This window comes from Haliotis cracherodii, unplaced genomic scaffold (assembly GCF_022045235.1).
Source record: "Haliotis cracherodii isolate W230 unplaced genomic scaffold, xgHalCrac1.p SCAF_7, whole genome shotgun sequence".
Taxonomy (NCBI): Eukaryota; Metazoa; Mollusca; class Gastropoda; order Lepetellida; family Haliotidae; genus Haliotis; species Haliotis cracherodii.
In genome coordinates, this window is record NW_027266330.1 from 21863034 (window position 1) to 21889842 (window position 26809).

The window sequence follows — 26809 nt, forward strand, 5'->3', positions numbered from 1 at the left end:
TGCTCCATTACGTATTAAATAGATCGTCAAGCTCTCTATGATACCCTTCGTACAGAACCTTCAACACAGACCTTAAACGAGCACTCCAATGCAAACGCTTTCTTTGTTGTTACGGCCAACACACGTGGCAAACACCGAAACACTGAAGTCCAATAGTAGCTGAAAGTGTGACATCACGTGGCTGTCCAAACTGGCATTGATGCTGAGGGTGATTGTCAAATAACGTTATGTAATTAAGAACAGGAAACAGTCAAGTACAAACATGTTTACTAAAATATATGGGAATCTTAGTGAAAAAAGTATATGATACAACAACAATGATTACTGTGTCCAGAAAACAACAACCTCAAACAAACACAAAATGAGATTCATACTGATCCAGTTAGGTAACATAAAGACTAATCTCAAGATGAGCAGGGAGATAATTCTGTAAAAAAACAAGGTGCAACCAAGGCGTATTTCAGGCGTCACAGAAATTATACACTCAGCGTCATTTTTGAAGGGTAATCAAGGTTTGTAGGGTGTCAAACATGAACATTTGCCAACATGTGTCTATGTAGACAATGTGATTAACTGTTGAGTGAGTGAGTTTGATTTTACCCTGCTTTTGCTATATTCCACAAATACCACAGCGTGTGACACCAGAAAAAGGTGATTAGCTGTTCAAAAACATTTTGTTTGTGCCCCCGTCATACTGATTGGATGCTGGACAAATCGATGACTATTAAACACAATGAAAAGTGCAAGATTGAAGGTGATTGAAAAAGCTACCCAGAGCACACGTCTGAACACAACCAGCGGTTTAGCCCATGCACGTGCAATACATAAGAAACAGTCAATGTGGGAATTAGATGGATCATTCCAGATGCAACTGAACTTCACTCTTAGAAGTTGAAAATGCGACGTTTTTTAATACTTTAATCCCTCATAATCTGCGTGACCCATCAATTACGACGCTGTGTATAGATATTCTGCTACTCGCCTACGGGATAAGATTATATGTGGCACTTAATAATTCAAACACAACAAATAACTATTAAAACAGCCGACCCATAGAAAAGACAGCGGAATAAATCCGTGTACTATTCATAGGTTCAACAGACATTTTGATATAAAAACAGATGAGGTAATATGACTTTGAGCCTAAACGATAATTGGGATATATTTCATGATACGACTTGATGATTTACAGACCGCCGTCATGTCATCGTTGCAAGAACCTTTGTGGATCAGCTTCCAACTGTACTAGATAACCACAAGACATTTTGTGTCTGGTGCCTTTTTGAACAGATGTCAGAAGATCGGGTGGTCAGGCTCGCTGAGTTGGTTGAAGCATGTAATCGATTCCAATTGTGTGGATCGATGCTCATGATATTGGATTGTCTGGTCCAGTCTCGATTATTTACAGACCGCAGTCATGTAGCTGGAATATTGCTGAGTGTGGCGTAAAACAACAAACAAACAATCCCACCATGCCAGGAAATCGAGATGAGATCATAAAGGTACCAGGTGATGTTGTATCTAAAACAGCAGGTACACCATTACACTTCATACACACACTTGAATATAACAAACGATCACAACCAACATACTCTAGAGTATTAATTCAAACACCAAAAGAAACAAACAACACTAATGGTCCCTTTGGTTTGGGATATCGTACCAGGGATTCCTTCTGATACACTACGACACACCGACAACCATGCCTGATTGGTCATAGTATCCCTCTTATAATATCATAAGGTCACACAGATCACAGATCCAGATGATTCTGACGTCATCACGAATCTGTAAATATCTAAATATAGGTTAACGCAAAAGAAACAAATTAAATCCAGCCACACACTTCGCAAAATATCAGGAGACGCTCTTTTTAACTTGCTTTACGAATTTACTTAACTGTAAATTTCATTGAATCAAAACAATATTCTGAATTTGCTCTTTGTTTATCCCGCCGATAAGTTGATAGCCTATAGTACACTCAAAATCGAAAAAGGTTTGGGTCTTTGAGTGAGTGAGTGAGTGAGTATGGTTTTACGCCGCTTTTAGCAATATTCCAACAATATCACGGCGGGGGACACCACAAATGGGCTTCACACATTGTACCCATGTCGGGAATCGAACCCGGGTCTTCGGCATGACGAGCGAACGCTTTAACCACTAGGCTACCCGACCGCCCCTTTGGGTCTTTGAAAGGCATTTAGAAGTGATACAGAATTTATGGAGGTCAATTTCTTTATTATGAGGAACACAACGTTTCGGAGTATATGACTGACTGACTGATATAGAAGATTTAACGTGCGCTTTCCGACTGCAGCGTATTTCGCACACGGGCCTGGTCAGACCATTTAGTGTATTCCGAAAAGGGTGAAAGTGGTGTGTGCAACCCAAGAGGGGGCTTTTGGGGGTTGCTTATATTGATTTTTTGAAATTTTTAAATTTGGAATAAATGCCGAGGTGGGTGGGGGAGGGAACTAAGGGAGCCGGGTGAGGTGGGTGTTTGTATGTTTATTGGATTTTGGATTGGTAGAGTATATGCTTATGTTACTCCTTTATCAGGTGAATGAATGACATATATATGTACATGTAAGAACAACAAAAGTAATAAGATAACAAATGGTGGAAACTAACAAGAGAAGCCAACAGATGATTGGCTCTGAGAGGTGATTAGCAATAGACAATAGAGGCCAACACTTTACAGTAATTAGCGCTGATGGTATTGTGTAGAAGCAGTACTTAAGTTATCATAGATAGGTTACAGGCAATGGACAATGGGCAAACGGGAGGTCGGGTAATTAGAACTGATAGGTGAAGAATGCAATGGGTAGGTGGAAGCCAGCTAGATAATTAGCAGTGACATTGATAAGATGCATAGATGCACTTAGGCGTATTCTTAATAAAAACGGAACTAATAATACGCATCTAAAAACACAATAACCTACCAAATCAAAATCACATAAACAAACAAACATCTACCATACCCAGCTCCCTTAGTTCTCCTCCCCAACCCCATATCAATCTATTCCAAATCTAAAAATTCCCCAATTCTATATAAGCAACCCCTAAACCCCCCTCTTGGGTTGCACAGACCACTTTAGCCCCTTTCGGAAACACATTAAATAGCCTGGCCGGGCCCGTGTGCGAAATACGCATCAGTCGGAAAGCGCACGTTAAATCTCCAAAGTAAGTAAGTAAGTAAGTACTGCAGTGTTCCCGCCTGATTCGTCAGGTGTACATTGCTCAAAGCAAAAGCAGTGTTGCAAGTTTTCCTCACACACATAAAAAACATTTTCACTATTTTACCAGCCTATGTTTGCATTTTTTCCTCACCTACCGACTCGAGTTACGTTCCTGTAAAAATCCGTAAAGCAAGTTAAAGAAGTTTGGCCTAAAGTCAATGATACTTTCATCCACAAAAATGCAATCCTCCAACAAAGGGAACGCACATCATGTTCAGTCAACAACATGACACCTCTGACATAAACCTTGTCCAAGCTGTTAGTTTGTCTGATGGAGACTTGGCATCGATAATCACAGACATCACTTCTGGTAAAATATAATCTGTCCATTATCACAAGCATACGTGGATGCATTCATAAGGCTACTTGTGGCGTCTTTGGCACTGACGTGATTCCGTCTGGAATTTGGCGGGCTGCACTTTACTATTACTATGACACCCAATACTATGTCTGCATTTGTCCGTGGGTAAATGAGGGAAGGAGTTGAGCTTAACGCCGCTGTTAACAGGTAAGATGTGATGACGGTCTCAGACGTTGACCACTTCGGTGAAACCCATGAGCATGGGTATGGTGCTGACAAACCTAGAAACAAACTCGGGGCAAGCCAGGATTTGAAACCACAATCTTAGGTTTCTGGCTTGCCTAAGGGACGCAATTCTGCACAGCGAATTAGACGAGTGAGGAGGAACCATACATGGCTGTACATGCGTGGGAGTTCTTGACATATGTGTAGTTCCGTTTGTTTATGTGAACAAACCTATGCTACTCAACGTTTATTAGGGATAAACATATCGCATTCTATTTAAATATACACTTGACATATAATGAGAATCTGTTTTGTGTATCATGGAGATGAAAATATATATGAAAAGTGAAGTAGGATATTCATGGTTCTGCTTGTGGCATTCTGACAAACCTAGAAACATAACCGGGGCGAACCGGGATTCGAACCCACAATCATAGGTTTCTGGCGCCTTGGACGACTGAACCAACCGTAACTCAGCCGCAATCAGCAATATTCCAGCTATATGACGGCGGTCTGTAAAATAATCGAGTCCGGACCAGACAACCCAGTGATTGACATAATAAGCATCGATCAACCCAATTGAGATCGATGACATGCATCAACCAAGTCAGAGAGCCTGACCACCCGATCCCGTTAGTCGCCTCTTACGACTCGCATTGTCGCCTTTTACGACAAGCATGAGTTGCTGAAGACCTATTCTACCCCGGATCTTCACGTGTCGATACACCGTTAATACCACGCAACATCATCTTCCTCAACACCACCAGGCTAATGCCGGCACTCGTAACTACAGATAAGTCGACTATTTTCCATTGTCAAGAGGACTTGGAGTTATCAAGGTTTCAGGGGCCAGACCTTTGTATTATAACCTTGAAATACTCCGTCGTCAAGAAATTATGAGCCGTACAAGTGTAGCACACTCACAAGTACGGGATTGTAAGGCGGATGAAGGCAATGATCAATCTACCTCCCTTGTATGCATCTCAGTACTGAAATACAACGGAAAGACGTTTTATCTCCATTAAGTTTCCCTGCATACGTAATCAAGACTTGGTAAAACAATAACAAGAATTGTTACTACATGTACTTATATTCATTTTCCTTATTACATCTTAAATATTTTGTCATGAAGCAATTGATAGAAATGGGTAAAATCTGACTCGCGTAAGAAAATGATACAAATTTACCCTTCATCATTTTTCTCCGCATCCTCAATGACAACTGAGTGGTCTCTTCGAATATGGTACTCGTTCTTAGACTTGATTAGTTGTGGCACCACCAACCCCAGAAGAACAGACAGGAACATCAAGACACCTTGAAAGGAACATAAAACATCAACGTCAGAGAATAGCCAATCAGGAGTATCCGCGGAATAAACGTCTTTGGGCGTTAAAGGCAAAATTGCGGTCCAAAATTCTATGAATGATCACTGAAAATCTGCGATGACCCCGAGTGTGTACGAACACATTAAACATTAGTTTGGAGAACAACATTTATCTTGTGTACAAGTATCTAAAATATATCCATTGCACTTAATTGCAGAGTATCGCAAACACTAATGCCTACACACCATCTTTGATTGCACTATTTTTTTAAATGAATAAATATTCCCGTGTCTGAAACTACTTTAACTATACTGTTAATTTTAATAAGTGACAGAAAGTTGGTTGGTTGCTTTGTTGTTTTACGCCGCACTCAGCAATATTCTAGTTATATGACGGCGGTCTGTAAATAATCGAGTCTGGACCAGGCAAGCCAGTGATTAATATCATGAGCATCGATCCACGCAATTGGGATCGATGACATGCATCGTCAAGTCTGACCACCCGATCCCGTTAGTCGCCATTTACGACAAGCATAGTCACCTTTTAAGGCAAGTGAGTGAGTGAAAATGGTTTTACGCCGCTTTTAGAAATATTCCAGCAATATCACGGCGGGGGACACCAGAAATGGGCTTCACACATTGTACCCAAGTCGAGAATCGAACCCGGGTCTTCGGCGTGACGAGCGAACGCTTTCACCACTAGGCTACCCGACCGCCCCTCTTTACGGCAAGCATGGGTTGCTGAAGACCTATTCTACCCCGGAATCTTCACGGGTCGAGTGCAGAAAGACACCAATTGTGTATTCAGATGTATTATCCCGTTTTGTTGCGTGGACTTTGTGATATACAATGTTTGTTCGTCTGTTCTTTAACGGCGCACTCAGCAAATATTCCAGCTATATGACGTCGGTTTGTAAATAATCGAATCTGGACCAGACAATCCATTGAGCATCTTGAGCATTGGTCTACGCAAATGGGATATGATGGCTTGCTTCAACCAAGTCGGAGGGCCTGACCAGTCGATCTCGTCAGTCGCCTCTTGCTACAAGTAGAGTTGCTGAAAACAATTCTAACCGCGGTTATGTGCGTTAAGTAATCAACATGATAATATGAAACCGACATTTCAAGATAAGTGTACACTATCTGTGAACACTATGTGCGATGTCTCACCTGCTAGATACATACTGTAGTCGTACGAGCCTGTTAAGTCGACAAACCACCCTGAAACAGACACGTGTTGTATTGAAAACGTCGTGAGTATACTTCGTTCTGAATCTTCTGGGGGAGATTTGACGTTAGAATATCACATGTAAACAATAAAGACAAATTCACAACACAGATCAGCGACATTGGTCGAGGGGGATTATTCTTATGAACTAGTGAGTGAATATGGTTTTACGCCGCTTTTAGAAATATTCCAGCAATATCACGACGGGGGACACCAGAAATGGGCTTCACACACTGTATCCATGTCGGGAATCGAACCCGGGTCTTCGACGTGACGAGCGAACGCTTTAACCACTAGGCTACCCGACCGCCCCTTATAACTAACAACTAAAACGTGTTCTGTACTATTTAGCAAATTCCATCTTGGTCAACATATGTAAATATCGGATATTTTGTAATGGTCGTACCTGCTATAGGCGGCGCCACCAGCCACCCAGACCCAGCGCAGATCATGGTTACACCAAACGCTGACGCAAGCTTCTTCAGACCAACACATTCTATTGTCAGGACAGGCGGTAGAGAATACGAACCCCCAAGATATGTTCCTATGAGAATTACAGCTATCAGCTGAGTGACGTATGTCTTCGCAAAGAGCGGCATTAAACAGAATATTGTACCGGAAGTCAACAGAACTCCATAATATAGGACCCACACATCCCTCTCGCTGGCGTGTGCAAACGCCCCCAGCAGGATTCGCGACACAATGTTGGCTGGGCCGTTAACCGAGAGGACCCAGGAAACCCGCTGAGCGCTGGTACCGTAGGATTCACAGAAAGCCGGCAAATGGATGTTGAACACGCCACATGCTGCGTTCACCATTATCTGATTCACACAAAACACAACAAAAGCCACATTCTTGAATATATCCAACTGACTTTCTGAAGTCCGATTTCCTTCGGTAAACAATCCATTCTCGGTTGCTTCGAAGTCGTCTTTGAGAATTATACTTCCATACTTATCCGTCTCATATGACGTAATCCTGGAATGATTAATGTCATTATCTACAGCTCCATTGAGCAGCTGGCTAGATGCGAGATCTTCTGGCAGATCAATTGGCCTCTGTTTCCGGCACTTGGAGAAAACCCGGCCATCCTTTCGTTCGTGTATCGGAAACATAAGGGCCCCGAAAAGCGTGACATGAACACAGATTCCGGCCAATATGACCAGGCATTGTTGCCATGCATAGTTGTCCAGTAGATATCGGAACAGTAATGGCGCGATCAAGAGTCCAGTGCCGGCGGCTGAAAGGGCTACACTCGTCACAAGCGTCCGTTTCTTTTCAAAGTAGTAGCTGACAATGACGATAGAGGGCGTGTAACTTAAACCTAACCCAAGACCTGTGGGGAAATAAAGAGCATCATGTTGGATTATGGCCATCAAACAATGATTACAATGAACACCGTCTGTCCGTTCATTCGTCCGTGCAAGATGTCGTTTACCGAACAGATATTAAAACCCGTACAATATCCCTTCACCTAAATTGGCACAAAGATAGCTCTGGTGAACTGGTGCCTTTTTTTAGTTTTTGATTTTCCGAAAAAAACATCTTTCCATGGCAACAACTTTGATTGGAAATGGGGGTATGCAGTTTAATAGGTGGTCAAGAAATGCCTTAAATAATCACCTGCAATAATACCAAAGGACACGAATAGGGAGCTCAAGGATGTTGCAAAACTACTTCCGGCCAGACCCCCTGCGAGCAGCAGACCGCCGAGCATCACGGACGTCCGGCAGTCGAAGTAGGAAGTGATGACACTCGCTAGAGGTCCTGGAAGTAAACACGGTCATCAGTGAACAAGAAACAATACCGAAGATTCCCTACATCCTAGGTCACACCTATTGCAGTAGATAATAACATATGTCCATGATTATTATTCCGAGAAGCTTGGATTGCCTTGTGGCTAAAGCTTTGGCTCGCCAGACCGAAGATCTGGGTTCATGTCCCCCCAAAGGCTATTCTTTGTGTTCACGGCTGTGAATATAGCTGCACTACTGCTACAGCGATTCATATTCTTTCGAATAATTAGCTTTTACGTCGTTCGTGGATGTTTTCAAAAACCGTTTCTGGTTTTCGTTTTTGATATTGAATCCTTATTCAAATTATGCGTATTGTTCATACATGTATAGAAACGACGAACATTGTTGAAAAAGAAAATCGAGCGAGACCTCGTGGGATCGGCAGGTTGCGTTTATGAACAACAGGCTTTTTGTTCTTGATTTGGAATCGTAAACGAAGTTTCCTTTAAATAACGTTTACATATAAAGAGGTTTGTGATAAACCAAAGCAGTTTTCCAATGAGTGAGTGAGTTGGGTTAAACGCCACTTTTAACAGCATTACAGTTATATCGCGACGAGTCAGCTTAATGTGGGAGGAAAGCCCGAAGTGATGCAGATCTCAGACGTTTACCACTTCGAACCCACAATCATAGGTGCCCAAGGGACGCAACTCTGCACGGCGACTGGGCCATCCGTGCCCCCAGTTTTCCAGTGAGTCACAAATGTAGACCCCAGTAGTTAAAAATGACCAGCGGACAATAAAGAATGAATAAATGTAGGGATATGATAATTGCAGCTATATGTCAGTCATAAAGACACACCTACATGTATATACATTGGTGAATGGTGAAGACACTCCAGTAGACTCACCTGCAAACAACATGAGTGAAGCGTACACTGACGTGACCCAGGCTGTGAGACCCACGCTCTGCTTGAAGTGCTCCAACAGAACGACCTGGAACATCCCTCCCATGTAACACACTCCCGACAGCAGGAACCCGTTCATATAGGACGCCACCAGGACCACCCACGCCCAGCCTTCGTCTACGTCCTTCTTCGTCATCACGTCAACGGCGTCGATCTGAACGTCACGTCTGGAAATAGGATGCACCTTAAGCACCAACGTTCACTCGTCACCAATACTCGGGCTTTCGTCGAGGTGAAAGGAGGCGGGGTGGGGTTCAAGGTCAAGTTCAAGAAACTAGACGAACACTGCGATTCCAAGATCGCGGAAAGAATTTAAAAAAATGTGACTCAACGCAGAATTGCAGGAAAATCGCGGAATTTGACATTTTTTATCAAACAATACAATTTGTCATTATTTTCAAGCTTTATTTTCGCATTTTGCATTCCAATGATGCCCTAATATTTAACATGCAAATCAAACATACAAAATATGAATGCTACAATAAAACGGAATTTGAAATAAATTATTCTCACCTTAAAAAGTTCTTGTGGTATTTTGACGATCAAAAGTTGACATGCTAAACCAAACCTGAAATGTCTAAAGACAAGAGATTGAAATTAGTAAAGATAAAAATGAGTTTGTATTAATTTTCGAGTGAACAGCCTTTTGGTAAGTTTACCTCAGCAGTTTGATCAAGTTTACTGCAGAGTTCACCTGGGACTGCTCTATGCATGGATTAATTGGACAGACAGAAAGACAGACAGAGACAGACAGACAGACAGACAGGTCTATTCAGTATTATGGCCATATGGCCTAAATTAATATTGATACTAACTCCTAATATGATGTCACGTACATATACAGAAACTACATCTTCTTGAATCTAATAGTAACAACAAGCTTTATATAAGTAGCCACTGAAAAGATAACATGTTAATTTTGTGAGTTGATAACATTTATCATTAACATTTCAGATTTATAGTCATTATTCAAGAAAGGAAGAAATGTAGATCTTAACTCTTAATACTTGTTACACTTAAATAAGACATGGAATTCATCTTCAATTTCACCTCTGTCACAAATGGTACAAGCACTGTTAACAGCATCAACATCTTTCGATTTACGACACATATTTAAATTGAAATTATATGATCAGATTCTAAATATACCAAACGTTTTTATTAATGACTTGTCTGGTAAGACAGATAGATACATTTCCTGTTGAAGATGTGACTTTAGTTCACTATAATTGCTAGGGTAATGCGAAGATGAAACAGTTTCAAACCGGTTTTGTGCAAATATATCTTTCCCTCGCTGCTTAAATATTCCCATAAACACTTGAATGTTACCAATTTCCTGTGCGATTAACAACAACAAAAAAACCACATGTAAATAACAGATTTCTTACTTCAGATACCCCAACTGCTTTAACGGTTTATAACATTGAAGAGGAGATCTGCATTCTTCCATTCTTAGTAACTTTATCCAGTATTTAACTACTCTTACTTGGCTATGCACAAACATATTGCAGCGTCCAGTTTCACCAAGAATTCCTTTATTTGAGGCATATTTACCATTTCCAAAAAAACGTTTGAAGTATGAAGCATAATATTTTGTTTCCCATATTTCCGAACCATATAATAATACAGGTGCAATTTTACAATCACAAATATTGCCTTCTGTTGAAAGTGATATACACTTATTTTGTTTAAACAATTTATACACAGACACACATGCTCTTGAAGCTTCAATAGCAAGTTGTTTACATGCTACTGACCACATTAATATAGAAGAAAACATGATACACAAATATTTATAGTAAGTTTTGACCTTCTCGGAAGTCCATTTTTCCCCTTTTCAAAAGCCAATTATGTTTGTTTTATTTTAATTTACCTCCAACCCCCATCGAAAACATAACAATATCATCAGCAAACAATAGAATCATAATATCAACGATATCCTGATGCACAAATATACCATAATTACATGGTTTATGAATTTCAATAACAAGTTCATTGATAAAGAAATGAACAAAACAGGATTCGAAAGACATGCCTATCTTACACCTCTGGACGTTGAAAAACAGTTTGTTTTACCCTTTTCAGTTATTACACATGCTTTTACTGCTGAATACATACTTTGCAGAACATTAAACATTTTCCCACGACAACCCAAGTAAATACAATAACTTTTGTCTATTCTCAAAATCGAAGGCTTTCTTAAAATCAACGATAGCACAGTAAAATCGGCCCTTCGATTTGCATATATATTTCGAGCACAATGACAGTAAAACGTACTCATTATCTATGGTAAAATAGTTACAGCGAAAACCAGCATGAGATTGCGATATAAAATCATTAATTTCCATCCATGTTCTCAACCTTTTTTCTAACACAAAAGTGAATAACTTGTTCTGTAATTATTTGGTTCCACCTTTTTTCCAGATTTGTATAACGGGATAATCATACCTAAGTTCCACGAAGAAAGGAAAATACCAGAATCTAATACTTTGTTACATAGTAATTTCGAAAAAGTAATGAGAAAAGGTCTCCCGCACTTAAAAAGCCCTTGAGGTAATCCGTCCTCTCCAGGTGCTTTGCCGGGTTTTAGATTGGAAATGGCTTCTTATATTTCGTATGAAGTGATTTCGGCCGATAAATGATCAATAAAATATATACTACAATTTTCACAAGAATGGTTATCAGGGAATTGGGAAACCGAATGATCAAATTCAGAACAATCTTCTGCAGTTGCAGGGTTCAATAAGTTTTTGAAATAGGATGCCCAAACGTCAGGTGATATTGTATTACTAGAGTTCTTGTATTGTAGGGCACGTTTAAGTGTATCCCAGAATCTCTTACAGCCATCGTCCTTTGCTGCTGCATTTATCTCATCAGTCATTTCATATTACAGATGTTCTTCTTTCTTTCACAGCACATTCAAAATCTGCCTTTGTTTCAATATATTTTTTGCACTGTTATATTTTCTGAACTTGTTCAGAAGTCTATATTTCTCAGATTTGAATTGGACACAGTCATCATCAACCAAGGAGGTTGTGATCTTTTTGTTTGCTCAGATGCTGTATCATAAGCTCTTCCATTTAGAGCAGTATCAATCATAATTTCAGATAATTATTCAACGGCTTTGTTAACGTTTTCATCTATTATCACGGAGATTGTTCAGATATAATCTGACTTGTAGTATTCCGAAGACATTGTAAGTATGACCCCAAGTTTTCATCTGGTAGAATATATCTAGGAACAGTCTCCACTATACCATCTGTGGTTTCTGGTGATTCCATGACTTGACTGTATATTACATTTTTAATTGTACACATGACGGGTATATGATCTGAATCTGTAGGCTGGATAACTGGCATATCAATGACATTTGGGAAAAGATCAGTGGAAGCTATGAAATAGTTTACAGTACTACAGCCTGTATGTGACACACATGTGAAGTTGCTCGGGATATCCTATGGGGCTCTGCCATTTACAATAGTCCAGGAAAGCTCTACCAAAGTGATTTGTTTTGTAGTCACGAACACTTCTTGTAACTGAAAAAATATCTCTAACATAGTGTGGATCGATTGGTAAATATTTTACATCATCATCAAGGATAAAATCCCGGTCACATCCCGTTCTTGCATTAAAATCACCACATAAGATGAATATACAGGACTCACCCTAATCATGTTTGATATATACTGATTTTCCAATCTATCTGTACCATTTTCTGCACACTTATTGTACAACGGAGATGATTCAGGATGAAAATAGACAAAGGCAATGAAAACGTGCATTAGACTATCAGCATTCACAATCCTGAAAAAGATAACATTTTCCCCATTGGAGTAAACTCTCTCGAAAGATACTGCCAAACAGTGTTTAATGCAAACTGGAATTCCACAAGATAACCTCACACGGTCGGAGAGACGGTCTGGATCACAAACATAATTATCATAGTTACTGAATACTTTCGTTAATACATCACAAGAATCTGTACACATAGTTTCAACAAAACAGAATATTTCAAGATCCCAGCAGAATGAAATAAAGTCACCAAACTCAATTTTGGAGTTTAGTCCTTACACAGATGTACACGATGAAGATGATGACCCAGCAGCAGACGTCGATGATGTCTCAGTAGGATTGGGTGATGATCTTGTCCAGTTCCTACGCTGTCCAACTTGTCTGATTTTTGTGTCGTCGTCTCCCAGAACAAAAATAGAACCATCAACTACCAGTTTATCGTAGCTCAAATAGGCAACTTTGTTCTCTTGTCTGGCCCTCATCATAAGGGGAAACAACTCTGACAACTCTGGAATCAGGGTACAGCCGTTGCCCTGACAGCTATCATATTTCTGCGTCAGTGCCGTGTTTATTGACCTCGATAATCTGTACGCTCATGGCCTTGGATGCTATACTGGTCAGGCCCAGTCACAGGTGCTCCAAATATAGATTGATCCGAATGGACAAACGCTCCTATTTGTATACTCACACGCAAAAGAAACGCAAGTCGAGTATGCACTATACATGTTATTTATTTTCAACAGTAAAGACAAGAAATACTAATAAGGCAAGATTGACAAAGAATTGACTGAAGACAGTTTAATGGATTAAAAGGCAGATGACATAATTGTTTTTTTCAAATGTTAAGGGCTTACAGAGTTTCGGGTCAATACCCCAAATGTCAGTCAATACCTGGTGTGACCACCATTAGCATTGATCACTGCCACACATCTCCTGTACATTGAGTGGATCAGACGATTTGTGGAGGCCCTAGGGATCCTCCTGCACACATGCAGAGCAGCTGTGCGTAGTTCATCGGCAGGTTCAGGGACTGGTCGCACATTGTGCAGACGCCTTTGAACCTCATCCCACAAGTGTTCGATGGGGTTCAGATGAGGACTGAGGGCTTGCCACGGTAGAACACAGATGTTGTGTTGTTGCAGAAAGGCCATGGTAGCTCTGACAACATGGGGACGAGCGTTGTCCTGCTGGAAAATGTGTTGTTGATGTTGTGCAAAAAATGGAACAACGTGGGGTCTGATCACTTGGTCGATATACCGCTGAGCAGTGACGCCGTGTCCCCGACCTTGACCTACATTCAGAAAGCACATGGGTCCAAGTCTCGCATTAAGTCCAATCACTGCCCATATCATGACGCTAGGTCCACCCCATGGATACCTTTCCACAACGTTTCTGTCAGCGAAACGATCACCTCGACGCCGCCAAATTCTGACTCTTCCCTCTGCATGGGAGACACAAAAGCGACTTTCATCAGAGAAGATGACATGCCTCCCCTCACGGTGACGCCAATTGCGATGACCCTGTGCCCACTGAATGAGTGAGTGAGTATGGTCTTACGCCGCTTTTAGCAATATTCCAGCAATATCACGGCGGTGGACACCAGAAATGGGCTTCACACATTGTACCCATGTCGGGAATCGAACCCGGGTCTTCGGCGTGACGAGCGAACGCTTTAACCCCTAGGCTACCCGACCGCCCCTTGTGCCCACTGAAGTCGTACTTGTCGATGCCGTGGTTGAAGAACAGGACGACGTGCTGGTCGCCGACATCTGAGGTTGTTGGAACGGAGACGTCGGATCACAGTGTCCCGTCTAATGTGTCGATTATGTGTTCCCATGGTCTGTCGAGCACTTCCACTTGCAGTTAGGAACGGATGTCGCTGGTGTTGACGGGTAATCTGCCGATCTTGTCGAGGTGTGGTGACCATAGGAAGACCGCTCCGAGGAAGGTCATCTGTGGTCTGTGTAGTATTGTATCGATGCAGGAGACGGTAAATTGTGGTCATGTTAACGTTGAAATGACGGGCAACATCTTGGACAGACTCTCCAGCTTCCAAACGTCCGATAGCCTGGTTTCTATGAATTTGAGCTAAGCGTGGCATTGTTGACCAAGGAGTGGTCGGTCCAAGAATCGGCCACAGTTATATACCCACCTGAGTTCGTGACAGTTCGTGCATTTTCGATTTCGCGAGAAATGGGTGCATGATACCCACATATTCATTAAAAAGGTGCGTTTTTGGCGATTCGTTTTTTATGTTCCGTTTTCACTCGGGGCTTCCAAAATGCAACCAAAAATATTGATAACACCATCAGGCTTCACGACATGCTAAAACACGTATCAATTTATGGTTCCGTGTTTGTTACCTATTTGCTTAAAACACTTGCGTTTCTTTTGCCTGTGAGTATAATTACATCATGGTCAACCGTGAAGATATAGGGTACAAAAGGTCTTCAGCAACCCATGCTTGTCGTGAGAGGCGATTATGCCTGTCGTAAAAGGCGACTAACGGGATCGGGTGGTCAGGCTCGCTGACTTGGTTGATGCATGTCATCGTATCCCAATTGCGTGGATCGATGCTCATGATATCAATCAATGGATTGTCTGGTCCAGACTCGAATATTTACAGACCGCCGTCATATAGCTGGAATATTGATGAGTGCGACATACAACGTACAAACAAACAAACATCATAGTTCGAACCGTCAGTGTTTTGAAAATGCTTGTGCAAAAATATAGAGAGTAACAATCACTTTTTAACTTCTCTCCAACACAACTTAAAAGAAACGTTCATCATGTACATACCAAAATTGATGAAATAAGAATGGTAGGTGATCAAATGTTTGCAGTAATTGATTAATTAACGTAACTGGTAATGAGCATGAGTTTGGTTATGCAATTGGCTGTAATGTCATTGTTTCCAATAACACCTTTTCGTAATAAATTTGATTTTTAGAACACAATATTGTGGCACCTATTCCAACAAATATTTTTTGAGGAAATTATCACCTTATACTCGTATATGCAAATGGGTCGGCGTATGGTTCTCAGTAGGAAGTGACAACTTGGAGACGATGGCTTGCGGTATATACAATTTTACTTTATACAGGTAGATAGATATATACATACAAAAGACACTATGTGCCAGATCAGCACATAGAGGTGGTGGTTGTTGTCTAGGTGCCCCGGAGCACCCAGCCTAACCCTAGCTAGGCTAAGGGTAAGACTCTGTCTGTCTGTCTGCCTGTCCCGTGTCTCTCTGTCTGTCTGTCTATCTCGTTGTAGCTCTCGCTCTCTCCTTCCTTCACTTTCATCTCTGGACCAAGGCTTATATAGCCAAGGTCACCTGACATTTAGTAAGTCATAAATATAAACAACCGTATTTCATCAGCGACATACTTGCACATTTCGTTCATGATGGCAGACGGTCGATATACAATACAGTGGGGATTAGCAATTGGGATTAGCATCTTATAAATAACGTCAATTAAGTGTTTCAAGGCATATAGATGTCATGTCTCCAATTAGCCTTGGAATTAAATGTTTATTCAGACAATTTTTGTCGTAAATCGGTCGCTATGACAACTTCCCTCCGTTCCGTGAAGCTTGGACCCCAAGCTTACATGAGTCTAAATTGATGTGGTTGATGTTTTACACCAACGGAAACAACAGTGCAAATGTGAACATAATCAGTTCGATGAGTTCATGTTGTCGTTGAAATCGCTGTGTACCAAATGTATATATTGAAGTGATCATCTAGCCAGTTTTATTTAGTGACAGTTTAAAAATTAACCAAGTGATATTTGTAATATTCTATTTCACTACCAGGTAAATACCACTTTGCGCAGATTCAATAAATATATCACTGAAGGTTCTTTGAATTCAGGAGTCTCACGGTGCGACTCAGTACCGAATAATGACAATGATAATCAGTAATGTGATTAAAAGTACAAATTAAACATCTCAACAAATATTTCTCATAAAGAAATTTGAAGCGAGTCTAACTTTACCGCGCGAGTAAAATGGTACTTGTGGGAGCTCTTCCCGTGTCTTTGACGGAACTTGCCCATATATTGTGGGTGCTATGCCCCAGAAAAATAATAATCCTTAATTCCGACATCAAAACTCTGAAATCCTTAATATTGCTTTGCTGTTAATTATTTAATACTGACATATAATACACACATGTGTGGGGTGGCTCACCCAAGAATAGCCCCAATCTGAATCCAAAGTCCTAGACAATACATTCAATTTTGTACCAGACTGTGCACATTAATAACTTGTAACAACTTGTAACAAATGACAAATTATGTTGTCTAGATTTTATAAATTACGAGTCGAGCTTTAAATTTGACTCTGTATCTATATGTCTGGCGTAGCCTAAAGACATTTCAAAGATTCCCTGCACAATAACTTCAAAGATGTAGCTTGACTAAAGATGCAATTTGGATTAAATTGCACATATACAAAAAAAAAATTTGGAAAGACCCATTTGGCATTAATATACTGGCTTTGATCAAACATACCTCGTTGCACTTATAAACAGTCACACATATATCCTGGATTGCGTAAGTACAGTAAACTACGGTTATAACGAACTCAAAGGGACCACTAATTTTAGTTCGTTATAACCGTAGTTCGTTATACGCATATATACAGCATAACTACAGCAAATTTAGGGACAAAAAAGTAAGTTCGTTATATCCGTCAGTTCGTTATAAGCGTGTTCGTTATAACCGTAGTTTACTGTACACACAAATTAGTAAGTCCCAATGAGATATATTGTACACAGTGTCCATCTCGTAGGTGCCCGTGAGGCGGCTTCTGTATTGTGCAGGGTCTGCATGATGATGGCTGTGGTCGCATCTCTGTTTCATGCCAGCCTTGTCCGATTTGTGGTATATATAATTATGCAGCTTATGTCTTTCATTCTGCCACGCAAAAGCATCGTGGAGTATATTAGAGCTACATTTTCTCCGGCTGACTTGCATAAACATGTAATTCCTTACCTCAGAATCGTTCACGATTATGCATTTCTGAGTCATAACATATGGCATGGAACTTTTATGCTCGTAATATGTATGGATGACGGATAAATATTCCTGGTTTGAAAATGGAGTGTGAGCGACGCTGACATCCCTCACATACAGCTGTTACACTCTATTCAAAGGGTTAATTGGATCCCATGCATAACATAAACCTCCAAACTCATATACCACAATGTGTCGCTGTTAAAGCAGTAAGTTAATATTATCTCCAATGATACTGTTACCGAATTACACAAACTCGATTAATCCTTTCCTATAACACTTGAACCTGCTTCACGACCAACGTATAGCCCTGTTGGTTACGTCAGCGACTTGTCAGATTAGATTAAGCTCTTGATGCTGGCATAGTGCGGTGTATACAAGGGGATATAATATGGGGAAATTCAATCCTCGGAGGAGCCGTACGATTTAAATATGTTTAACAACACATTAAAGGATAAATACAGAGGCGACAAAGTGGGTCGGGTGGTCAGACCCGGTGTCTTGGTTGATTACATGCCACCTGATCCCGAATGCGTGGATCCGTTCTCATGAGTGAGTGAGTATGGTTTTACGCCGCATTTAGCAATATTCAAGCAATATCACGGCGGGGGACACCAGAAATGGGCTTCACACTTTAAACCCATGTCGGGAATCGAACCCGGGTCTTCGGCGTGACGAGCGAACGCTTTAACCACTAGGCTACCCGACCACCCTCCGTGCTCATGACGATTATTATTAGGCCGCGTTAAAGAACAAACAAACACAACACACAAACCTATGAACTAGTACCTATATAAGTAGGAGTTTGTAGTTGACTAGACAGTTGTGCATACGCATCTGTCAGCGAGTTCAAGTTGATCAAGGGTTTCAGCTGATTGAGAGAGTGACACGCCGAGAACCCGAGAGTGGGTTAAACGCCGCTTTTAACAGTAATCCAGTTCTATCACGGCGTGTCAGCTTGATGTGGGAAGAGAGTCCGAAGTGATGCAAGAAACCCACGAGCACATGAATTGTGCTGACAAACCTAGAAACATAATCGGGGCGAACCGGGATTCGAACCCACGATCATAGCTTTTTGGCGCGCTCTAAGGACTCTGAAAATGTCACCACAATCAAGGCAGATGAAACAGTGATTCAAGTGCGAAACGTGTCGTTACACACTACCACAGCAAAAACTGTCAACTAGAATTTCGTAAGGAGACAAGACATTTTATCAGTGAGTGAGTTAGTTTGGTTTTACGCCGCTTTTAGTAATATTCCAGCAATATCACGGCGGGGGACACAAGAAATTGGCTTCAAACAGTGTACCCATGTCGGGTATCGAACCCGGGTCTTCGAACGCTTTAACCACTAGGCGACCCGACCGTCCCACATTTTATCAGCTACAGCTGCCAAACCAGTATATTTGTAATCAAAACTATTAGCCTCAATGTCTTTTTTTTCTACAGTCTGAAGCATAGTTTTTTGTTCGAGCGTTTTCGGGGCCAACTCGTTTATTTTTTATAAAACCCTAGCGATGTCTGAGCCTCATATTGCTAGTTCGCGGCGCATCTCACAGTAGAGACCACATTCCATTGCAACAGATACGTCAGCAAAGAAGACAATATCAGCTTGTTGGTTTGGTTTGGTTTGGTTTGTTGTTTTACGCCGCACTCAGCAATATTCCAGCTATGTGACGGCGGTCTCTAAATAAAAGAGTCTGGACCAGACAACCCTGTGATTGATATCATGAGCATCGATCCACGCAATTGGAATCGATGACATGCCTCAACCAAGATAGCGAGCCTGACGACCCGATCTTCTGACATCTGTTCAAAAGGCACCATACACAAAATGTCTTGTGATTATCCAGTACTGTTGGAAGCTGATCCACAAAGGTTCTTGCAACGATTTGAGACTACGAAACCTGGGTTCGCCACTTCCAAAGAAGGCGACGACTGTCCCATTATCTGGACAGGTTATGACCTCCGTGTCTGGGATACCGAGGGTCTCATCATGGGGAGGGAGGGGGGGGGGGGGGCATCTTCCAAAAGGTCAGACAATAAACAGAACATATTATGCTTCACTTCTAAGGCAAGTAAGACTAAGAGACGTGGGAAGCACAAATCAGTCATTGACATGCCTACAATCCACTCATGTGGCTTTGAACTCCCTTCATAACCCATCTTATTCTCATGGTAGCCTATTCACGAAGCTGTCTTAGCGCCGAGATAGACGTCAAGGTGTCGTAGCGAAACACATCTTAGCTGAGCCCATTCTCGCTGTATTGGCGCGAAGTTATCTCTTAAGACAGGGTTGCACCTTTCTTATGAACTTATACTTATACAAATAAAATGACTGCCCAAAGACGACATGTTGAAGAAATGGATTCGATAGTATGGGTCAATTAAATCATATCTGACCACAATCTCAAGCGGTTTCTACTTTCACTTTCAAAACATGAACAACAGATCCTAGCAAACACCGCTAACACATCGTAATACCGGTTATGATGTATGCAGCGCGTCGATAACAGTTGAAAGCTGACAATAGTTCCATACAAAATGTTACGTGAAACAACATACCTTTTTCGTTTGTTTTGGTTTTTCAGTGAGTATGGTTTTACGCCGCTTTTAGCAATATTCCAGCAATATCACGGCGGGGGACACCAGAAATGGGCTTCACACATTGTACCCATGTCGGGAATCGAACCCGGGTCTTCGGCGTGACGAGCGAACGCTTTAACAACTAGGCTGGCTACCCGACCGCCCCGTAACTTTTTCATGTCAAGGGCAGTAATATTAACATTTATGTTAAATTTGGGCGTGAGGCATTTGAACGCACGCACGCCACAAGCATGCACGCGACGCTAGTCCTGGCTCTACCTTGTGTTTTATAGTGGAAACACGCACCTGCACTTACCCGCGGCTGGTGATGATGACGTTGCTGTCTAGGCTGTGGTTGTGGGACGGACGTTGTGTGTCAGCTGGCTAGCTGCTGCTGGTGAACCAAGGGCTGCATCTGAAAATCATGTTATCAGTATAACAGCCTATTGCTGAGGTCATTTGGTGAGGTCGAAAATGTAGGTTTTGGGTCATGTTCCGATGTTTGACCTTGTGTCAACAAAATCCAAATACTCAGAGTGCGACAAGGTTTAGCATGTGTCATCATTTCGAAAGGTATATATACCCTATTATATCGTGCGGAAAATTTAATGAGTAGTGTAGTCTAAGCTAATCCCAGCGTGGTTGAGAGAGAGATAGAGGCAGACAGACAGTGAGGAAGGGAGAGACGGACAGAGAGAGACAGACAGGCAGACAGAGAGAGAGAGAAACAGAGAGAGAGAGAGAGAGAGGTGAGGTGAAATTGGGTTTAACGTCGCGTCCAAAATTATTGCACTGCACGTGTCTGTGTGTCTGTGTGTGTGTGGCTGCTTGTACTAGACCGGACTGATGCCGATTTATAGTGCTAGCTCACTGAGATAGAATGCCGCAGTTTAACATGAATACCCAACTCAGACACTGTATACTGACTCCGAGCCGACAAGTCCTTGTTTTAGCGTCTTTTGGTATGACGAGGCCGGGCATTGAACCCGGGACCTTCCCTCTCCGGGCGGACGCTCTACCACAAGACCACGGAGGCGGCCAGAGAGAGACAGAGATGTAAGATGTGATCACTGTGCTTGTTTAGAACAATAACACGTCACTCTATCCATTCAACTAAGTTGAAAAAATAATGAAAGGGTTTTAGAAATTGACAACCTGATTTGTGCCTCACCCACATAAACGTTACATTTATTTATAAACAACGTGGTTAGAAAATGATATACAGAAGGACAGGTGAAAATAAAAACAATGTTGAGGATTTAGCATGAGTGAGTGAGTGAGTTGGGTTTAACGCCGCTTTTAACAGTATTCCAGTTATATCACGGCGTGTCAGCTCAATGTGAGAGGAAAGCCCGAAGTGATGCAGGGTTCATATGTTTACCACTTCAGTGAAACCCAGGATCACGGGTATGGTGCTGACGAACCTAGAACATAATTGGGGCGAACCGGGATTCGAACCCACAACCATAGGTTTCTGGCGTGCCAAAGGGACGCAACTCTGCACAGCGAATCGCGGCGCCTTAGACGACTGGGCCACCCGTGCCCCCGGATTTATGATATGATAATAACTGGGGACAGTTTTACTACTCACACTATCCTTCAGTAACAAAATCGCACGAACAACGGCGAGCACAATCTTGACTGTGAATCGTTGATTTGGATAGGCCCTAAGACCCGTAAAGATCCGGGGTAGAATAGGTCTTCAGCAACCCATGCTTTCCGTAAAAGGCAACTATGCTTGTCGTAAGAGGCGACTAACAGGATCGGGTGGTCAGGCTCGCTGACTTGGTTGATGCATGCCATCGATCCCTATTGCGTGGATCGATGCTCATGATGTCAATAACTGGATTATCTGGTGCAGACTCGATTATTTACAGACCGCCGTCATATAGCTGGAATATTGCTGAGTGCGGCGTTAGACAACAAACAAACAAACATTTCCTATAACAGTTACTGTTGTTCAGATGCGACAGGCACATGAGCAACACTTCAAGTAGACACAATTTTATGGATAACAACTTCGTTTAATTCTGTAAAGGCGACGTTTCGGTATAGATCCTTATACCGTTGCCACGCAAGTCTTGCTTGTCATTCGTCAACTTCTAAGTAATCATGCCTATCAAACAATTCAACTTCAAGTTCTAGTTAGGTACGGGCACATGTTGATGTCACCGAGTATAGTCTCGAATAGCCGACTTGTAACACGGAAGTGTGCAAAAAAGTCGTCGAAGTGCTCTGATAAGTCAAACAAACGAATGGCATTTGCCATGTACATTCGAACCTTTGGTATCCAGTTTCTCGGTTCAAAACGTTCACTAACTGCTATCAAACTCCAATTCTTCCTGTTCTCAGTCAAAAGCAGCTTGGGTGATTTGGACAGGTCAAACGGACGCCCTACATGCCTCATGGACTGGGCATTTCCAATATAACAGAGTGCAACCGGTAACTGTTTTTTTATTCTTGGACTTTGGGATTCCCTTCTAAAAGTTAGTCTCTTGCTGATTTTTCACAGCTTGTTCTAATGCCTAGGATCTGTAGGGATATGATATACATAAGAACTGATGCAAAGTAAATGTAAGTGTATTTATCAGCAGTTATAATAGTTTGTATATGGTCACATTTAATGAAATGGTATGATATGATATTACAGTAAGCGTATATTTATGTTATGTCTAATGAATGTTTTACAATTGTTTCACGGTTTAATTTATAAGTAATCAGCGAGTAAAACCTGTGTCGGTTCATAATGTAGGGAGTGACGCAGGAAGGCGAACTAGCCTGAGACCTTAGTCTCACGAGGGTGTTTTGAGTCACGAGACCTTAGTCTCACGAGAGCGCCATAAAGTCACCAGGCCTTAGTCTCACGAGAGCGCAATAAAGACACGAGACCTTAGTCTCACGATTACGCCATAAAGTCACGAGAGCGCCATAAAGTCACGAGACCTAAGTCTCACGAGAGCGTCATAAAGTCACGAGGCCTTGGTCTCACGAGTGCGCCACAAAGTCACGAAACCCTTAGTCTCATGAGAGCGCCATAAAGTCACGAGACCTTAGTCTCACGAGAGCGCCATAAAGTCACGAGACCCTTAGTCTCATGAGAGCGCCATAAAGTCACGAGACCTTAGTCTCACGAGAGCGCCATAAAGTCACGAGAGCGCCAAAAAGTCACGACACCTTAGTCTCACGAGAGCGCCACAAAAACACGAAGCCTTAGTCTTACGAGTGCGCCATAAAGTCACCAGACCCTAGTCTCACGAGAGCGCCATAAAGTCACGAGGGTGCTATAAAGTCATGATGGCTTCATGACTGGGGACCCAGCACGGCGAGTTGCGTCCGGTACACCTCATGGCAACCTGAGCCATGTTCAAGTGAGTGAGTGAGTGAGTGAGTATGGTTTTACGTCGCTTTTAGCAACATTCCAGCTAAAAATCACGGCGGGGGACACCAGAAATGGGCTTCACACATTGTACCCATGTCGGGAATCGAACCCGGGTCTTCGGCGTGACGAGCGTACCATGTTAAAGAAAAATACACATAATGTTGATTTCATTATCATACATGCAACACACACTACACTAAATTTAAACTTCCCTCAAGTAACTAAATGCGGTCTTGTCAAGGTAAACACGATTGAGTGGAACAATTATGCCTTTGATGACCTTGATTTTCTTTATCCTATTAATCCGCTACAGATTACTTAGACTTGTTTACGACTTAGTCCATGATGACATCCTCGTTAGGGTCTGAAGGAAAGTGATTAGGCAGCCCTGCTCATGTATATAAAACACTGACCACTAAACCTTATGCACGTAAAAGTACGTAAACGTCAAACGGCACACTGTATCAGTCGAAACACTAAACATTCGGGTCAATTCGGCTTAATCCGTTACCTGTACATAATATCTTCGGAAAGCAACGAAGTTATGACATTGCATGTTGTCCGTGTAATCATGTAACGCCAGATCCAGCTACATGAAGTTTGTACAAAGGGCGTGTTTGAGAAAAGCCCTTATATTAGAGTATACTATAGGTACGACTGCCGCCAGATTTTGTTGCATCACGTGACAGTCAGGAGAACATAAGATATATACTTGCGAATTCAGTTCCAAGATGGTGGTGGTGGTGAAATGGGGTTTAACGTCGCGTCCAAGATTATTGCACTTATATAGCGACGTGCATGTACGTGTGTGTATTTGTGTGGCTACTTGTACTAGTTCGGACTGATGCCGATTTAGTGCTAACCCACTGAGATACCATGCCGCAGTTTAACATGAATATACCACTCAGACACAGTATACAGACTCCGAGCCGACCAGTCCTTGTTTTAGCCCCTTAATGCCGAGCGCCAGACAGGGTAACAACAAGTACCATCTTTTACCGTCTTTTGGTATGACGCGGCCGGGGATCGAACCCCGGACCTTCTGCTCTCCGGGCGGACGCTTTACCACTAGACCACGGAGGCGGTCAGTTCCAAGATGGAGTCTCGTGGACTCGTCCATAAAAAGCTGAGTTCGAACCCTCGAGGAAATACACATTTTTTTTCAATAAACGCAAATACGTTTTTGAAATGGCGAAACAAGAATAACTGCCTTTTTGCTGCAAGATAATTAACCTATCTTAAACATAAAACATCAACGCCAAAGAAGAAGCAATCGATTATCCGCCGAGGGGACACCAGAAATAGGCTTCACACATTGCACCCGTGTGGGGAATCGAACCCGGGCCTTCGGTGTGACGAGCGAACGCTTTAACCACTTCCCGATACACTCACCGTACGATGGGAAGCTGGGAGGGTGTCTCGACATACAAGATTGTGTTGATACGCTGCGGATGTGCGCGGCAGTTGTTGCTTGAGTATATCATATTCATGAAATGATGGTCATAAAGATAGTATGTAATGTACTTTTCAATTGGTAACATCTGCTCTCCCATAACCACACATTGTCATACTCAGTGTCGTTTCGGAGTTAATGCCACTTAAAAAAGAGCCGTGTGACATCCGTGCGACAATATAATAACTTACAATATAACAGGATGATTCTGATTGGATAAGGTTGTGACACAAGAACAGAGTTATATTTCTATAGAAAAACTGCCTGCTTATAAATGTGTATATTAATTGCTTACATTTAAGCTTTATTTTGACAAAACGTATTTTCTACTTTTTATAATTCTCTTTGGACATATCTCTCGAAACATTGTCAGATGCAGTTTTTAAGTGTATCGTTTCCAAGGCAACAGAACATTTTGCAGCAGCGCAGATAACATCCATATTCATAACACACTGATACGAATATTAATTTGTATTCAGACTTAATGTAATTTTTCTGTGCTTTTGGGTTTGGAAAATATTATATAATCTTATGATACAAACTGCTTCTTTTGAGATTTTCGGATTAAAATGCGAACTAATTTGTAAAACGTGTGATATTAAACTATACTACAGTTTCAAAATACCAGATTTCACGGGCGGGTAACAACGCATGCACCGTTCTAATAATACTCCTGCAACGCGCGTGTGCCAGGCCCTTGTTTTCAAACGACAGCAGAGATTCTAAGACGTCCCCAAGACTACAAGAAGTTGATTACATGTTTATAACACGATGCTGAATTGGATTGGTATCAGAATCTACTCATCCCGCGCGCATATTCAGTCATCCGTAAGATAAGCCTTCTCAATAACAGTCGTATTGTGCATGTACGCTTCCCACAAGAAAAATTAGGTTCACGAATCATACTGTTTTACTTGCTATCATTAGTATCAACACCTGTGAAAATTTAGTGTTTGATTGTTACAATGGCGCATAGAAACACTAACACTCACCCAGATTGTGAGGGTTGCTGGACTGTTGTATTCCAGCCACAAGCAGCTCGCAAGTGATCCACTGTATTCCGGCTGCAGTCGACCGGTGTTATGGGGATTTAGTACCTCTGAGAAACCGTGTATTGATCGTGCCGCGTGGTCATAGCCTTGATTCAAGCCTCCTAGGATTTCGGTACATCCGCTGTTCGTCTTTTCAAAGCAGATAGTACTTGGACTTGGACGGGACGGGGAACTCGGGTCAGGTGGGTACTGAGTAGGACCCGGGTACCCACAGGACTACCCGGACCCGTGGTTAGACAAGTGATATATTGTTTAATGTCAAAAATTAACTAGGACTCTATGTATGGTTACACTAGAAGTGAGTGAGTGAGTGAGTGAGTGTGGCTTTACGCCGCTTTTAGCAATATTCCAGCAATATCACGGCGGGGGACACCAGAAATGGGCTTCACACATTGTACCCATGTCCGGAATCGAACCTGAGTCTTCGGCGTGACGAACGAATACACTAGAAGTGACCCATGTTTGCATTTCTTTCTGACAATGCACGCATTCTTTCTGACT

General features: G+C 41.9%; 1 protein-coding gene across 2 annotated transcripts; it reads right to left on the bottom strand.

Annotated features, from left to right (window-relative positions):
* Positions 1 to 3116: 3116 nt before the first annotated feature.
* LOC139447663 (monocarboxylate transporter 14-like) lies at positions 3117 to 26336 on the bottom strand. 2 transcript variants are annotated; one of them, XM_071229090.1, is made up of 9 exons: positions 26249 to 26336; positions 20741 to 20839; positions 9534 to 9597; positions 8964 to 9187; positions 7941 to 8084; positions 6724 to 7653; positions 6260 to 6310; positions 4953 to 5079; positions 3117 to 4754 (listed from the first exon to the last, which is right to left on the bottom strand). In XM_071229090.1, exons 4-9 carry the CDS (start codon positions 9154 to 9156, stop codon positions 4724 to 4726), a joined length of 1476 nt encoding a protein of 491 aa, XP_071085191.1. In that variant the 5' UTR covers positions 9157 to 9187; positions 9534 to 9597; positions 20741 to 20839; positions 26249 to 26336; the 3' UTR covers positions 3117 to 4723. The 2 variants fall into 2 exon arrangements, with proteins under 2 accessions (XP_071085191.1, XP_071085192.1); XM_071229091.1 differs by lacking the exons at positions 9534 to 9597; positions 20741 to 20839; positions 26249 to 26336 and having other exon boundaries at positions 8964 to 9292.
* Positions 26337 to 26809: the final 473 nt, after the last annotated feature.